Source organism: Oncorhynchus clarkii, chromosome 1, assembly GCF_045791955.1.
Source record: "Oncorhynchus clarkii lewisi isolate Uvic-CL-2024 chromosome 1, UVic_Ocla_1.0, whole genome shotgun sequence".
Taxonomy (NCBI): domain Eukaryota; kingdom Metazoa; phylum Chordata; class Actinopteri; order Salmoniformes; family Salmonidae; genus Oncorhynchus; species Oncorhynchus clarkii.
Window position 1 is genome coordinate 47,172,139 of NC_092147.1, and position 18,536 is coordinate 47,190,674.

At 43.8% G+C, this 18,536-nt stretch overlaps 1 protein-coding gene across 2 annotated transcripts in view; it reads left to right on the forward strand.

Annotated features, from left to right (window-relative positions):
• Positions 1–18,536, forward strand: part of LOC139408189 (cortactin-binding protein 2-like) — a 73,726-nt gene that overhangs the window by 52,418 nt on the left and 2,772 nt on the right. For both annotated transcript variants that reach the window (XM_071151907.1, XM_071151906.1), the window contains exons 6-16: positions 471–570; positions 2,687–2,837; positions 3,888–4,118; positions 9,433–9,550; positions 11,222–11,521; positions 15,388–15,483; positions 16,287–16,366; positions 16,682–16,868; positions 17,419–17,586; positions 17,787–17,968; positions 18,217–18,401. In XM_071151907.1, coding sequence (XP_071008008.1) covers positions 471–570; positions 2,687–2,837; positions 3,888–4,118; positions 9,433–9,550; positions 11,222–11,521; positions 15,388–15,483; positions 16,287–16,366; positions 16,682–16,868; positions 17,419–17,586; positions 17,787–17,968; positions 18,217–18,401 — 1,798 coding nt within the window. The remainder of the gene's footprint in view (positions 1–470; positions 571–2,686; positions 2,838–3,887; positions 4,119–9,432; positions 9,551–11,221; positions 11,522–15,387; positions 15,484–16,286; positions 16,367–16,681; positions 16,869–17,418; positions 17,587–17,786; positions 17,969–18,216; positions 18,402–18,536) is intronic.

Genomic DNA, 18,536 nt, shown 5'->3' on the forward strand with positions numbered 1-18,536 from the left:
CAATATGCATGTTTGTGTGTGTCATTGTAGTATGTGTGAGTGTATGGGTAGTCTAGTGAGTGCATAGAGTCAGTGCAAAACATATATGATACACACCTGAAGATGTCCAACTCCATTGATTCATTTTAGTCAATACAGTTATTATAATTGATATGAAGCACAGAATTACTGCAGATAGACAACATGGGAATTGTGGCCTCGAGGGACAGCGATCCCTGCTCACTCATGTGTGTCAGAAAAAGCTCCTGCTGTTCCACTCTTAGGCGGTAGACACACACACACACACACACACACTACCTATTGCAGCCAAGATTTGAAGCCTTTCTTTCACGTTTGATAGTGTTCTGTCATTCAATGGTTGTTGATCCGTAAACAGTGGCAATGTGCAGAGGCACAATTAAAACCCTGTTTCATTTAAAGGAAAGAACTGAGGAAATGAATGGCTATTTCTCTCTCCCACTCTCTCTCAGACTGTGTTAAGCTGCTGCTGACTTCAGGGGCGTCTGCTGATGTTTCTGATGAAAACGGATTTACGCCTTTACACTTTGCCGCCGCGTTCGGACACCACAGGTTGGTGCACAACGCACACAACCCCTATTCTTTACATCAACCTGTCTCTAAAAACAGTCACTGCTACATACTGCAACCCCTCAATATCTGGTTCCATAATAGAGCCACTGCCAGTAACTGTCGGCTCAGTATCTGGCATGCGTACAAACGGACAGATATTGTCTCCCCATATGTATCACACACAGCAAACTGTCAAATCCTGCGCTAAGCATGTGACATGTCATTGTGTTACTGTACATGTTAAATATAGTATCCTCTCAAATATAGTGTCGTCCGCGTTTGGATGGACTTGGCGGCTCAAAGTAAAAGTTGCCTTTACCGCACAGATCTAGGATCAGCTTACCTGCCCCGAATCCATAAAGGGAAATGTACGTTTTAACTTCATATTCATCATCTCCAGTACCACCCCAACGTCAACATATGTGACAAATGGTGCGTTTCTATGTTTTGTTGTAAAAAAAAAAGATGGAGGAAGATGACATCATCAACCAATTAGTAGACAAAACCCTACACATATTTGGTTACAATTACACGATGCACACCGATGTCATTCAAAACACTTATCTTCCTTACTGCGAAACATAACGGGCAATTTTCACGTATGTTGGGATGCTGCTGGAGGTGAATATGAAGTTGAACAATTTTTAAATGTGCCTTTAACCTCGACGGGATCGGTGTCCTCCCCTGCGGGATGGTTGCGCTAATGTGAATCCCAGGACATAGACATACCTATGGGCAGAAAGCTTACATTATTGTTAATCTAACTGCACTGTCCAATTTACAGTAGCCATTACAGTGAAAGAATACAACGCTATTGTTTGAGGAGAGCGCACAATTAGGAACTTGATAATGTATTAATAAACCAATTAGGCACATTTGGGCAGTCTTGATAGAACATTTTGAACAGATATGCAAAGGTTCATTGCTGCCATCTAGTGGCCAAAATCAAGATTTTGCCTGGGCTGTAATAATACATTATGGCCTTTCGCTTGCATTTCAAAGATGGTGGTAAAAAATATATAAAATAAAGTTTTTTTCTTTGTATTATTTTTTACTAGATCTAATGTTATATTCTCCTACATTCATTTCACATTTCCACAAACCTCTAAGTGTTTCCTTTCAGATGGTATCCAGAATATGCATTTATTTTGCTTCAGATCCTGAGCTACAGGCAGTTAGTTGGGTATGTCATTTTAGGTGAAAATTGGGGGAAAAAAGGGTCCGATCCTTAACAGGTTTAAATTAGGGTTTTCCCACCCCTGGTCCAGGGGCAGTTGTAATCCTCTACTTCTCTGGCGCCCCCCTGTGGACACCTGCAGAGTGACGTGAGACAGGAGCAGCTGGGGATGTTCTGTCCGTTATGTGAGCCATGCTGTGCTGGGCACACATCCAGCCCTGCCCTATACCATCCTCTGTTGAGTGTAGAGGCACATCCTGAGTAAAGTAGCCCTTAGCCCTGACCTAGGAATGAACAGTGGTGGCTGGTTGGAGGCGTATAGGAGGACGGGATAATTGTGAATGGCTGGAATGGAATAATTGGAACGGTATCAAACATATGGAAGCCACGTTTGACTCCGTTCCATATATTCCATTTCATCCATTACAATGAGCCCGTCCTCCTATAACTCCTCCTACCAGTCCCCACTGGAATGCATGTTACCAGTGCTGCAGTAAACGTTTTGAGACAGTGAAACACCACTCTGTGTGAGTGACTGTCAGCGTGCCGATCGGCTACCCCCACTATTAATACTACTGTTGTTGCCAATTACAACACTGCACATTCACCAGCTGGCCAGGGCTAATACGAACACGCACACACGAACGTGAACACACACTGACCTATGTCTGCAATACAGGAAAAGGGTGACCGTTTGACAGCGTAGAAATGTTACCATAACTTTTAAGTTTGACAAGAGTTTCACTACCTCTACGGGGCTGTTTCCCGGACAGAGTTGAATATAAATCAGGATGAAGATAATTCTACTTAAATGAATCCGTATTAAAAAAAAATCTGTTCTAGATTAGGGAGTCCCAGACTAAAATAAGGAGGATGTTTCAAAAACCACGAAACCACCCGTGTGTGTGTAACCTGACCTCTTCTTGTGTGTACGTCCAGGTGTGTGGAGGCCCTGGTGTCTGGTGGGGCTGATGTGGATCATGGGGCTGTGGGTGGACAGACCCCTCTGTTCGTGGCCAGTGGAGCTGGCAGGCTGGACTGTACTAGAGCCCTGCTCAACGCCGGCGCAGACCGTTCACGATCCACCACCGTAAGTCCCCAACTGGCGCCAGATGTCCTCAACCGTGCCTCGTTGTCCTCCCCTGTCCTACATTTCTCCTATTTTCAGATGGTCCTTCACTGACCCTTATTGTCACACTCAGGACTGAGATCGTTTGACTTTTTATTCCCCCCCCCAGTCAATCAAGATCACAGAAAGCTAATTGGGTTTTAATGTCTGATAGGCGAGTCGTGGCATGCAGTCAGTCCTTAGAACACATACGCTTCAAAACAGCAAGGGAATTAATTCACTTTTCACATTTGCATCACAACACAGGGCCTTTTAGTCAAATTTGTTATTTTATTTAACCTTTATTTAGCTAGGCAAGTCGGTTAAGAACAAATTCTTATTTACAATGACGTCCTAGGAACATGGCTTGTTTTTTTGCAGTTCAGGGGCGGAACGACCGATTTGAACCTTGTCAGCTCGGGGATTCGATCCAGCAACCTTTCGTTGGCCCGACGCTCTACCTGCCGATCAGTGTTTCACTTATAGATTTCCTGTATCTCTAAAGCAGGGCTATTTTTATTTATTTGACCTTTATTTAACCAAACAAATCAGTTAAGAACAAATTCTTATTTCCAATGATGGCCTAGGAACAGTGGGTTAACTGCCTGTTCAGGAGCAGAACAACAGATTTGTACCTTGTCAGCTCGGGGTTTTGAACTTGCAACCTTCCGGTTACTAGTCCAACACTCTAACCACTAGGCTACCCTGCCGCCCCAAATATCTCATATGACCAATTTACTCACGGTATTGTTGTTGACAATTATTCATGAATGTGTTTTGCTTAGTTGTGTATTTAGACAGCTATGTCTAAATGTCTTGGTGACGCCCCTCTGCGAATAGCCACCATGTTGTCCCTGGGGCAACTGCGTACAAATGCAGCTCCACTGGGCTATTTTGGTCAACATCACATTTGCAGAAGTCATATCAACCAATATATCACAGAAAGTATTTCCAATGTTGTGTGCATTTTTAAATTGGAACAGCTTGGAGTGTATGCAAGGTGGCTTATGTCTTTGTGTGTGTGATCCACAGGACAGCTGCACGGCTCTCCACGCAGCGGTTAGCTCGGGACATGTGGACACTCTGCGGCTTCTCCTCTGCCACCCTCCCCCTGACCACACACACCATGACCCTGACCACAACCATAGCTCTGACTGTAGCCCTAGTCCTGCCACGGTCCCGATCCTATCCAGCACCTTGCTGAACCAGGCAAACTGTGAGGGCTGGACCGCTGCACACATCGCTGCTGCCAGGGGCTTCAAGGTACTGGGACATGACTCGTGTACTGTAAAAGCACACAGCAATGTAGTATGCACTGTATGTATGCACATAGACACATTGACCATATTTTTCAATTTTGTTAATTGGAGACAAACAAAAATGCACATGCTTAACACACATAGTAGCTGTGCAGAATACCCCCCCCCCCACACACACACACACACACACACACACACACACACACACACACACACACACACAGTTCTACTACAGTGCCTTGCGAAAGTATTCGGCCCCCTTGAACTTTGCGACCTTTTGCCACATTTCAGGCTTCAAACATAAAGATATAAAACTGTATTTTTTTGTGAAGAATCAACAACAAGTGGGACACAATCATGAAGTGGAACAACATTTATTGGATATTTCAAACTTTTTTAACAAATCAAAAACTGAAAAATTGGGCGTGCAAAATTATTCAGCCCCTTTACTTTCAGTGCAGCAAACTCTCTCCAGAAGTTCAGTGAGGATCTCTGAATGATCCAATGTTGACCTAAATGACTAATGATGATAAATACAATCCACCTGTGTGTAATCAAGTCTCCGTATAAATGCACCTGCACTGTGATAGTCTCAGAGGTCCGTTAAAAGCGCAGAGAGCATCATGAAGAACAAGGAACACACCAGGCAGGTCCGAGATACTGTTGTGAAGAAGTTTAAAGCCGGATTTGGATACAAAAAGATTTCCCAAGCTTTAAACATCCCAAGGAGCACTGTGCAAGCGATAATATTGAAATGGAAGGAGTATCAGACCACTGCAAATCTACCAAGACCTGGCCCTCCCTCTAAACTTTCAGCTCATACAAGGAGAAGACTGATCAGAGATGCAGCCAAGGGGCCCATGATCACTCTGGATGAACTGCAGAGAGCTACAGCTGAGGTGGGAGACTCTGTCCATAGGACAACAATCAGTCGTATATTGCACAAATCTGGCCTTTATGGAAGAGTGGCAAGAAGAAAGCCATTTCTTAAAGATATCCATAAAAAGTGTTGTTTAAAGTTTGCCACAAGCCACCTGGGAGACACACCAAACATGTGGAAGAAGGTGCTCTGGTCAGATGAAACCAAAATTGAACTTTTTGGCAACAATGCAAAAAAGTGGGACGGAGATTTGTCTTCCAACAAGACAATGATCCAAAACATAAAGCAAAATCTACAATGGAATGGTTCAAAAATAAACATATCCAGGTGTTAGAATGGCCAAGTCAAAGTCCAGACCTGAATCCAATCGAGAATCTGTGGAAAGAACTGAAAACTGCTGTTCACAAATGCTCTCCATCCAACCTCACTGAGCTCAAGCTGTTTTGCAAGGAGGAATGGGAAAGAATTTCAGTCTCTCGATGTGCAAAACTGATAGAGACATACCCCAAGCGACTTACAGCTGTAATCGCAGCAAAAGGTGGCGCTACAAAGTATTAACTTAAGGGGGCTGAATAATTTTTCAGTTTTTGATTTGTTAAAAAAGTTTGAAATATCCAATAAATGTCGTTCCACTTCATGATTGTGTCCCACTTGTTGTTGATTCTTCACAAAAAAAATACAGTTTTATATCTTTATGTTTGACGCCTGAAATGTGGCAAAAGGTCGCAAAGTTCAAGGGGGCCGAATACTTTCGCAAGGCAATGTAAATGTAACTGCTGCATTATGGAGTGAGATACCTAACACTTTCTGAAGAAAAAAAAATCCCCATCAAATATTGACTAAATTATAGCACGTAAACAATTGTGTAGTGATGGACAAGAAGTCAATGTAATCCGCCAGTTTGGGTAGGAAATACCGTTTTCAACTTTGTCAAATATAAAAAATAAAAAAGAATAATATTTTAAACGACCCATGCTAATATTTTCAACCATAAACGGCCTATTTGTGTTTTTTTTATTATATTGTTAGAATAATAATGTTTGAAAATATCTCATTTACAAATACACTTGCATGAAATGACCCTCTATCAAACCAGCATCTTTCAAAGGTACCGCCCCCTCACAATCCGCCTCCTAAGCTCCTGTATTTTTCACCATGGATTTCATGATTGTTTTTGTAAAGTCCTCTTGCATATTCAACATTAGTTGGGAGACTATGTTTATAATCTAAACACGGTTCTCTAGAATTGACCAATGCACAAATCGTTTACATTGTGTCCAAGATCAAAAGCCCTATTTATGAGATTGGGACGTTGCTTTTCGGGAGCGATTTCCATGGTAGTGAGTTACTTTGTGAATGTTTCAAATGAATAAAATCTGAACTTTTTAAAACTGTACAAAAAAAAGGAACACCCACCTGTGCAAAGAACGCTTCCTCCTCAGTCTTGTGGTATAAATATTGTCTTTATGCGTTTTAACCCCCGTCTAAGGGTCGGTGTTGTAAACTATGTCGATCAAAATCCACATTTGACATTTTGAAGGGGACCGACATGTTTGAGCAGTCATAGCAGACGTTTGCGTGATTGTGAAATCAATTAGGGAAAATTATCTTTGTACGAGCAAGAATTGGAATATGCATTGGTTCTCTTTTGAAATGTGAATCAATCCAGCAACAATTGTGCCAAGTTAATTTACACCTCACAAAAACCAGGGATTTAAATAGTGGAAAGAAAGGAATCCTGCGGTGGGCGGGGTATGCATGTAGCTTCACACAGACACGTACTGTGCCTTCTGAAAGTATTCAGACGACTTTTTCCACATTTTGTTACCTTACAGCCATATTCTAAAATTGATTAAATTGTCCCCCCCCCCCCCCCTCAATCTACATAATGACAAAGCAAAAACAGTTTTTTATAAATGTTTGCTAATTTATATTTTAAAAAAGAAGGAAGAAATTAAATTACATTTACATAAGTATTCAGACTCAGTACTTTGTTGAAGCAGTTTTGGCAGCGATTATAGCATAATCTTCTTGGGTATGACGCTACAAGCTTGGCACACCTGTTTTGTGCCTTTTTGCTGAGGGGTGGCTTCTGTCTAGCCACTCTCACCTAAAGGCCTGATTGATGGAGTGCTGCAGAGATGGTTGTCCTTCTGGAAGGTTCTCCCATCTCCACAGAGGAACTCTGGAGCTCTGTCGGGTTCTTGGTCACCTCCCTGACCATCATTGCTCAGTTTGGCCATGCGGCCAGCTCTAGGAAGTCTTGGTGTTTCCAATTCAAGACCTCATGGCTTGTTTTTTGCTCTGACATGCACTGTCAACTGTGGGACCTTATATAGACAGGTGTGTGTCTTTCCAAATAATGTCCAATCAATTGACTTGACCACAGGTGGACTCCAATCAAGTTGTAGAAACATCAATGATGATCAATGGAAACAGGATGCACCTGAGCTCAATTTAGAGTCTCATAGCAAAGGGTCTGAATACTTATGTAAATAGGATATTTCTGTTTTATTTGACTTTGTCATCATGGGGCATTGTGTGTAGATTGCTGATTTTTATTTAATCCGTTTTAGAATAAGGCTGTAACATAACAAAATGTGGAAACATTGAAAAGACTCTAAATTGAGCTCAGCAGTCTGAATACTTTCCCAAATGGTGTGTGTGTGTGTGTGTGTGTGTGTGTGTGTGTGTGTGTGTGTGTGTGTGTGTGTGTGTGTGTGTGTGTGTGTGTGTGTGTGTGTGTGTGTGTGTGTGTGTGTGTGTGTGTGTGTGTGTGTGTGTGTGTGTGTGTGTGTGCGCAGTTGAAGTCGGAAGTTTACATACGCTTAGGTCATTAAAGTCATTCAAATTAATTTTTCAACCACTCCACAAATTTCTTGTTAAGAAACTATAGTTTTGGCAAGTTGGTTAGGACATCTACTTTGTGCATGACACAAGTAATTGTTCCTACAATTGTTTACAGACAGATTATTTTACTTATAATTCACTGTATCACAATTCCCGTGGGTCAGAAGTTTACATACACTAAGTTGACTGTGCCTTTAAACAGAATGGACAATTCCAGAAAATGATGTCATGGCTTTAGAAGCTTCTGATAGGCTAATTGACATCATCATTTGAGTCAATTGTACCTGTGGATGTATTCCAAGGCCTACCTTCAAACTCAGTGTCTCTTTGCTTTACATCATGGGAATAGCAAAAGATATCAGCCAAGACCTCAGGAAAGAAATTGTAGACCTCCACAAGTCTGGTTCATCCTTGGGAGCACTTTCCAAACGCCTGAAGGTACCACATTCATCTGTACAAACAATAGTACGCAAGTATAAACACCATGGGACCATGCATCCGTCATACCGCTCAGGAAGGAGACGCGTTCTGTCTCCTAGAGATTAACGTACTTTGGTGCGAAAAGTGCAAATCAATCCCAGAACAACAGCAAAGGACCTTGTGAAGATGCTGGAGGAAACAGGTACAAAAGTATCTATATCCAGAGTAAAATGAGTCCTATATCGACATAACCTGAAAGGCCACTCAGCAAGGAAGAAGCCACCTCTCCAAAACCACCGTAAAAAAGCCAGACTACGGTTTGCAACTGCACATGGGGACAAAGATCGTACTATTTGGAGAAATGTCCTCTGGTCTGATGAAACAAAAATAGAACTGTTTGACCATAATGACCATCGTTATGTTTGGAGGAAAAAGGGGGAGGCTTGCAAGCCGAAGAATACCATCCCAACCTTGAAGCACGGGGGTAGCAGCTTTATGTTGTGGGGGTGCTTTGCTACAGGAGGAACTGGTGCAATTCACAAAATAGATGACATCATGAGGGAGAAAAATGATGTGGATATATTGAAGTAACTCAAGACATCAGTCAGGAAGTTAAAGATTGGTTGCAAATGGGTCTTCCAAATGGACAATGACCCCAAGCATACTTCCAAAGTCAAGTTATTGGAGTGGCCATCACAAAGCCCTGACCTTAATCCCATAGAAAATGTTTGGGCAGAACTGAAAAGGCGTGTGTGAGCAAGGAGGCCTACAAACCTGACTGTTACACCAGCTCTGTCAGGAGGAATGGGCCAAAATTAACCCAACTTATTGTGGGAAGCTTGTGGAAGGCTACCTGAAACATTTGACCCAAGTTAAACAATTTAAAGGCAATGCTACCAAATACTAATTGAGTGTATGTAAACTTCTGACCCACTGGGAATGTGATGAAATAAATCAAAGCTTAAATAAACCATTCTCTCTACTATTATTCTGACATTTCACATTCTTAAAATAAAGTGGTGATCCTAACTGCCCTAAGACAGGGACTTTTTACTCTGATTAAATGTCAGGAATTGTGAAAAACTGAGTTCAAATGTATTTGGCTAAGGTGTATGTAAACTTCCGACTGTGTGTGTAATATATATTATACTGTTTTGTGTGCTGTCAGGACTGCCTGGAGGTGCTGTGTAGCCACAGTGACCAGGACATAGAGAGGAGGGACAAGTGGAACCGCACCATCCATGACGTTGCCACCGACGACTGCAAAGACTTACTAGAGAACCTATGTGAGTACCAGCACCAGGGTGTGTGCACGCTTCTTTTTTTGTTCCAGCCTAGCACCTGATTCAACTGTGGCTCTTCTGTGTTTGAGTGCTCCATCCCCCTTTTCAGACATGTGGAAATATGTAATTGGCTTCCATTACACGGGATCAAACGTTGCAATAATACTGCACCGAATAAAAATATAAACGCAACATTCGCCCCCTAATCTATGGATTTTACTTGACTGAGAATACAGATATGCATCTGTTGGTCACAGATACCTTAAATAAAAGGTAGGGGCTTTGATCAGAAAACCACCGTATCTGTTGTGACCACCATTTGCCTCATGCAATGTGGCACATCTCCTTCTCTTAGAGTTGATCAGGTTGTTGTTTGTGGCCTGTGGAATTTTGTCCCACTCCTTTTCAATGGCTGTGCGAAGTTGCTGGATGTTGGCGGAAACTGTAACACACTGTCCAGAGCATCCCAAACATGCTCAATGGGTGACATGTCTGGTGAGTATGCAGGCCATGGAAGAGCTGGGACATTTTCGGGAATTGTGTACCGATCCTTGCGAAATGGAGCCGTGCAATATCATGCTGAAACATAAGGTGATGGCGGAGGACGAGTGGCACGACAATGGGCCTCAGGATCTCGTCCGGGTATCTCTGCATTCAAATTGACATTGATGAAATGCAATGCAATTGTCCATAAATTATGCCTTCCCGTACCATAACCCCACTGTCACAATGGGGCACTGTCCACAACGCTGACATCTGCAAACCACTCGCCCACACCATCTGCCCAGTACAAGCATTTCGCTACACTCGCATTAACATCTGCTGACCATGTGTATGTGACAAATAAAATTTGATTTGATTTGACATTTGAAATCAGGATTCATCCGTGAAGAGCACACTTCTTCAGCGTGCCAGTGGCCATCGAAGGTGAGCATTTGCTCACTGAAGTCGATTATGACTGCCGAACTGCAGGTGAAGACCCTGGTGAGGATGACAAGCACTCAGATGAGATTCCCTGAGACGGTTTCTGGCAGTTTTTTTTTTTCTCCCCAATTTCGTAGTATCCAATTGTCTCATCGCTGCAACTCTTGTACGGACTCGGGAGAGGCAAAGGTAGAAGAGCTGTGCGTCCTCCGAAACACAACCCATCCAAGCCGCACTGCTTGACACAATGCCCACTACTGCCAAATTCTCTAAAACTACGTTGGAGGCGGCTTATGGAGAGAAATTAACATTCGATTCACTGGCAACAGCTCTAGTGGACGTTCCTGCAGTCAGCATGCCAATTGCACGCTCCCTCAACTTAGATATCTGTTGCATTATGTTGTGACACAACTGCACTTTTACAGTGGCCTTTTATTGTCCCCAGTACAAGGTGCACCTGTGTTAATGATCATGCCATTTAATCAGCTTCTTGATATGCCACACCTGTCAGGTGGATGGATTATCATGGCAAAGGAGAAATGCTCACTAACAGGGATGTGAACAAATTTGTGCGTGTGGAACATTTCTGCGATCCTTGGTTTCAGCTCACAAAACATGGGACCAACACTTTACATGTTGCATTTTTCTGTTTCTGTTCAGTGTAAAACAAATTATCTCTCTCTGCCTCCCCTCTCCCTCTCTCTTTTTTGTTATTTTATGCACCACTCCCTCCCTCCCTCCCTCCCTCAGACTCCTACAGGGTGTTAGTGTGTGTCCAGTCCAGTGGCTCAGGAGAGCCCATGTGTCCAGTGGAGGTGTTGAAGGATGGGGTGTGTGTGAGCGTGCTGGGGGATGTGTGTATTCACCGGGCTACGCGCTGGGCCGAGCTGAACTACGCCCTGGGCCAAGCCTTGACCTCTCACCTCCAGCTGCTCTGTGGCGACACCAACACACACACACACCAACACACAAACCAGCCCACCAGAGATGACACACACCAACACACACACCTGGGACTGACCCCCGCTAGCATGGCCTCCATCCTCATAGGTAAGGAGCTGTATTGGTTGTTGTTCAATTGATTTACTAGTTAGCTTATAAATACCGATATGATTTTAACATCTTGACATTGCCTTAGCTAGTGGTACGTTTACCGAAGTGTAGCCTAGCCTGCTGTCTCTAAAGGATATCCTAAACAGAGAGCATACACTTGGTGAGCAGGGCCTTGTCTGTTTTTTTTAAAGCCAAATCTCCCAACCTGAGCCAAGTTTACAGAGGTGTTGTGGCCTATTTTGTGCGACAATGCAACATGTTCCAAACAGCTGCTGCCTCTGAACGCCTCCCGACCGCCCCTGGGTTCAAGTTTGAATTTCCCTTAGTCAGCATGAGGGAATGGATGGCACCCAACAGGAGACCAACGACTCTCTGCTGAACTGAATCGCTTATCTGAATATGAATCTCTCTTATTCTCAACAATGAATCGCTATTACAGTAGGAGTTCATTCCAGGGGAATCTCTATGGAAAGTATGGTTCTTAGACAAATGGGTTTTCAAATGAAATTGTATTTGTCACATGCGCCGAATACAACTGGTGTAGGCCTTCCTGTGAAATGCTTACTTAAACAACAACGCAGTTTAAAGAAAAAAAACAAGTGTTAAAAGTATTTATTAAATTAACTGAAGTGAACGCTAAAAAGGAAAATAAAAATAAATTGAAAAATTACACATAATTAAAGAGCAAGAATAAAATGACAGTAACAAGGCTACTGGGTACCGGGTGTACCGGTACAGAGTCGGTGTGTGGGGCCACTGGATAGTTGCGGTAATTGAGGTAATATGTACATGAAAGTAGAGTTAAAGTGACTATGCATAGATGATAACAGAGAGTAGCAGCAGTGTAAACATGGGGGGGGGGGGGGTCTGTTCAGGTTAGCTGTTCAGGGGTCATGGCTTGGCGGTAGAAGCTGTTAACCAGTCTGTTCAGGAATCTCATAAATCAAATTTCTTTAGGCACCATTTTAAAGACACAAATTCTCGTTAATCCAGCCACCGTGTCTGATTTCAAAAATGCTTTTACAGTGAAAGCTCCACAAACGATTGTTAGGTCACCATCAACTCACAGAAAAACCCAGCCATTTTTTCAGCCAAAGAGAGGAGTCACAAAAAGCACAAATAGAGATAAAATTAATCACTAACCTTTGATGATCTTCATCAGATGACACTCATAGGACTTCATGTTACACAATACATTTTGTTCGATAAAGTGCATATTTATATCCAAAAATCTCATTTTACATTGGTGTGTTGTGTTCAGTAGTTCAAAAACATGCTGTGATTTTGAAGAGAGCCACATCAATTCACAGAAATACTCATAAATGTTGATGAAAATTCAAGTGTTATGCATGGAACTTTAGATACACTTCTCCTTAATGCAACTGCTGTGTCAGATTTCAAAAAAACTTCACTGAAAAAGCATAATCTGAGTACGGCGCTCAGAGGCCAAACCAGCCAAAATAAATATCTGCCATGTTGCGCAGTCAACATTAGTCAGAAATAGCATTATAAATATTCACTTACCTTTGATCATCAGAATTCACTCCCAGGAATCCCAGTTCCACAATAAATGTTTGATTTGTTCGATAAAGTTAATCATTTATGTCCAAATAGCTTCATTTGTTAGGGCGTTTGGTAAACAAATCCAAACGCGCGTTCAGGTCCTGCAGAACGTCGGATGAAAAGTTCAAAAAGTTATATTACAGGTCGTAGAAACTTGTCAAACTAAGTATAGAATCAATCTTTAGGATGTTTTTATCATAAATGTTCAATAATGTTCCAACCGGAGAATTCCATTGTCTGTAGAAAAGCAATGGAACGAGAGCTACCTCTCATGTGAATGCGAGTGACTGAGATCGAGGCTGCTGCCAGACCGCTGACTCAATCAGCTCTCATTTGGCCCCCCTTCACAGTGGAAGCCTGAAACAACGTACTAAAGACGGTTGACATCTAGTGGAAGCCTTAGGAAGCGCAAAATTACCCATATCCCACTGTGTATTCGATAGGGGCTGAGTTCAAAAACTACAAATCTCAGATTTCCCACTTCCTGTTTGGATTTTTTGCCTGCCATATGAGTTCTGTTATACTCAGACCTCATTCAAACAGTTTTAGAAACTTCAGAGTGTTTTCTTTCCAATACTAATAATAATATGCATATATTAGCATCTGGGACGGAGTAGGAGGCAGTTCACTCTGGGCACACTATTCATACAAAAGTGAAAATGCTGTCCCCTATCCCAAAAAGGTTAAGCAGGAATTAGGAGTTTAGATTTATGGTCAGATTTGCCAAATGGCGGGCGAGGGAGAGCTTTGTACACGTCTCTGTGTGTTGAGGAAAGGTGGTCTATAATTTCTTTCCCCCTCTGGTTGCTCATGTAACATGCTGATAGAAATGAGGTCAAATGGATGTTAGTTTCCCTGCATTAAAGTCCCCGGCCACTAGGAGCGCCGCCTCCTGGATGAGCATTTCATTAGCTGCAGGTGAATCCCCGGCCCTTTTATATCTCTCAATTTCCACATAATTATATCTTAACTATTTTACTTGGACATTTAGGAGTAAATGGCAAATGAATAGCAGGCTGTAAAATAAAACGTAACAAACGTTTTTGTGAGGATGAGCCCCTTTATGAGTAACTGTCAGTAGGGTTTAGTTGTGTTTTATTCACATTCACAGCTTAAAAGCTGGATTTCAGTGAGTGTTGGATGAATCGTTTTGGAATGAATTGACTCCTTCATAGATTATTGAAATCGGGGCTCGTTCCAGGCACCTGGCGTTGCAGCTGGTTTAGCAAAGGTTACACTCACACAGACACACACAAGCAGGCACGCCCACTCTCTCGCTCTCTCTTTTGTTTCTGTATCGCACATCCACCACACATTGCAGCTCTGTTGGATGGCACGCATCCCTGGGTCCTGTCCAAAGTTGTGATCGGGCCAAGCCGGAGAGGGCTGGAACATGAGCCTAATTGAGTTTGGCCCGATCACACCACACCACATTCACACAGAGCCTGCCCAGAATGAACACACACACACACAAACACACTCCAAGGAGGTAATTTCCCGGTCACATTGTTAGGATAAACTCCCTAACGTGTGTCCTGTCTACTATGAATGACTAATCTCGGCACCGAGAACCAAATCAACTGTTACATTTTTAACATGCTAATGTTAAGTCTGTCACAAGAGACTAACGAATGACTGGCTTGGTACATAGTCTGAACCGACTTAGTGAAGTCTGGCCTAGCCAGGGGAAAGATAATCCAGTCTGTCTGGCTGAGCTCATACAAAGGAAAGGCGAATGGGTCTGTCCTCTGTTTAACACGTCAAGGTGAAACCAGTCAGTGGGAATTATGCCGACGCGACCGCTTTTCCCCCAAAAAAACTCAAGGACGAGAGCGCAAGGGAATCCGCGGTCAAGGGAGGGATGAAAGCGAGAAAGAGAACAGTGGCGACTGGGGATGCATTATGGATGAGATATGGAAAGATAGAGGAGGAAGGAGAGCTGGGGGAGGGGGGGGTTGACATATTCAGGGAAATGTCTGATTTCCGTGTGACGATCAGCGCCCTCGATGGGTTTTTGGGTTCGTCTTTCTTTTCACCTCTGAGGGAGTGTGTGCGTGGGTGGGTGCAGCACCATGTGTGTGCTTACAGAACCTTTAATGTATTATCAACTGTGTAAATGTGACGTTGACGTAAAGTTGTGGCTACATGGCTACAGTGTGTCGTATTTAGGTTACGTTTGAATGCTGTATTTGTTGTTGGTATGCAAATGTCTGTGCGTTTTAGTGTAGCATGTATTGCGTGTGTCTTCAGTGCAGTGTGTGGTGCTGCTGTTAACATGTCACGTTGTCTTGTTGTTGTAGGTGACACTGTGTGGTTGCCAGGTCAGGAACTGCCTCTGTCTCCATGGGACCTGGTCAGGAAGCCACTGAGCCAGCACATCACCATCAGACTCAAAGGTACCAATCTGGCAACCCTGGTCATCTTGGAATACAGCTCTCCTCTTTTTATTTTTTTATTCTCTTTTCTCCTCTGCCGTGTGTGTGTGTGTGTGTGTGTGTGTGTGTGTGTGTGTCTATCGAGCCACTGTCCACCCACTGCCAGTGTATTGACCCATTGCCAGGGAATCTTTAGCTAGCTTTTTCTCTTTCTGCTGTGTTTATATAGATGGGTTGGTTGTTTAGCAACAAAACCGGATGCGTGCGCAACTATGGGGCGAAACAGACAGGGTTGGCTTAGACTGTTGACTATATTCCGTCTCCATCAATACATTTGCACAATGAGCACTTGTTGTCTCAAATACATCATTACGGTTGTTGGTTAGCTAGCTAGCAAATGTTTTGTCGTATTAACATTGACATGACATCAGTCAAAACAAGACTATGTGTCAAGAACAAGATACAACTAGCTGACACGAGCCACCTGCGATTCCCCACATGGCAGATTCTAGTCATTATTCCTAGCCATCTGGCAATCCAGCCTTCTGCCCCTTTGAAGTGCGCAAATAGTTTTTTCGTGACGTTGTCAGCTCTATTGGCAGGCTCATTTTCAGTCTGCTTAGAACCGTGTGTTTTGACAGCGCAGGAAAGATTCCTCCAGTTTTGACACTGAAACAGCGTATCTGAAGCTCAGAGCACAGTTAAAACTCTCAGGAGGATATTCAAGTGTGTGTATATGTGTGTCTGTCTTCCTGCATATATCTATGCGTCTGGGTGTGTGTTATGATTGCTCATTTCCATGTGGGTTTTGCGTTTCTCGACAGGTCTGTCAGAGTCTTGTCTGGATGAGCTGGCCCTGGAATCTCTTATCCCCCTTCAGCTGCTGCAGAACTACGTCCGCCTGGTACACACACACACACACACACACACACACACACACACACACACACACACACACACACACACACACACACACACACTGAAAAAGGACAAGAAGAACATTCATATCATTATATGGATTCCCAAAATAGGTCACTTGGATTTTGGGTATAGTATTGTTATGCATGTTAGTATGCCCTCTACTGGCCACATCTCCTTTAGCATGAGAATGTAGTGACTGTGAGTTCCCGTGTCCCCCATTTCTGCCTAAGTGTGTCTGAAACTGCCTGGAGCTTAGTGTGTCACTTTGTTATATTCTTTTCCACTCATCCCTCTTCAGGTGGAACAGTACCGTAACATTATCTTCCACGGGCTGGAGGGGAGCTGTCAGGAGTACCTAGCCAATCAGATCTCCCGCTGCATCAAGACCAAGCAGGAAGTGTTGGGTGTGGCCTGTGACATCATCAGGGTGGAGGTAGACAGGAGTCTGACTAAACAACAGCTGTTGGACACCTTCATAACTTGTGGTAAATGCCTATAAATCACACTCCACCCTTATTGGATTGTTCTATGTGTTGTTTAACTTCTTGATGCACCCATCCCGTTCATCAAAATACTGCCCCCTACACTCAAGAGGTTAAGCAGTAAGGCCCGAGGGGGTGTGGTATATGGCCAATATACCGCAGCTAAGAGCTGTTCTTAGGCCGGACGCAACCAGCTTAATTAGAGCAGTAAAAATAAATGTTTTGTCATACCTGTGGTATACGGTGTGATATACCACGGCTGTCAGCCAATCAGCATTCAAGGCTCAAACCGCCCAGTTTATAATATAGCAATATAGATATACCTGGCTTTTTTTCTGTTCAGGGAACTTGGATTGTGTGTTTATAGAATCTACAGCTTGTGATTTTTGCCTCTTTTTTTTGTTTTCTCTCTCTCTCCCCCTCACTGTATTTGATGTGTGTATTTTTTTGATTTACAGGGCTCATTTGAAAAATAGACCTTGGTTTTCAACGTGACTCAAAAATAAAGGTTCAATGAAATAGAAAACTCTAATTGTCCGTGGTCTCCCTGCAGGTTTCCTGGTCCCAGTAGGTGGTGTGTCTCTGTGTAGCAGTACTAGTAGGGTGGGGCGGTGTGTGGTGGTGGTGTTGGAGGGACTAGAGAAGGCCCACTCTCTGACTGAGCTGCTGGGAGACCTGTGTGAAGGCCTGGAGAACCGTGGCACGGCCTACCTACTCCATGGTGAGGCCTACTGGATATAGACTGGCTGACTGAATAAATTAATGAGAGTATATATGTGTGAGTGAGCGGATGAACTATGAGGGAGTGAAAGAATGAATGGATTAATTAAGGACTGAATAGATGACAGAATGAACAGATGTCCAACTACACCCCCCCCCCCCTCCCCCCTCCCCTCCAAATCATCATCATCCTCCCAACAGGCCAGATGGGCCCGCACCACTTTCAGGAGGGAGGCTTTCTGATTGGCACGCTGTCCAAGTCCCGCCTCAAGGGCTCAGAGCTCCGCCTCCAACAGCACTTCCGCTGGGTAACGCTGCGCTGGGACTCGGAGCCGCTGCACGGCCTTCTGGGAAGGCACCTCCGCAGGAAGCTGCTCCACAAGGTCAGTCACAGAAACACACTGCTCCCTTAGGAATAGACCTAGATTCATTGTATCCGTACCTCGATCCGCTAGGGCACAAAACACAAAACGGACCTTATATCATTCGTCTTACTCGCGCAAGTGGGGGCCAGCCATCTTGGCTTTCTCTGATAAGATTGGAAATATAGTGACGTTCTGCAAAGCTGTGCTTTCCCTTGACACTCTCTCTCTCTCTCTCTCTCTCTCTCTCTCTCTCTCTCTCTCTCCAGACGCAGGGTGGTGGCAGTGGTCAGGCTCCCGAGGGCCTGCTGGAGAGGACGGTGTGCTGGGTGAGCTGTGTGTGGCAGCAGCTGAATGCCTGTCTGTCCCGCCTGGGGACCCACGAGGCCCTGCTAGGACCCCAGCTATTCCTCTCCTGCCCCGTGGTGCCAAACAACACACAGGCCATCGTCAAGTATGCACCTGTGTGTGTGTGGGGGGGGGGGGGGGGGGTGCAAACTTGTGTTTCAAGCTTAATTTAAGTTAGACTATGTATGACTGAGTGTTTCTGAAGCAAACTAAGGTGATAGGGGAGCAGCAATATTCTGTG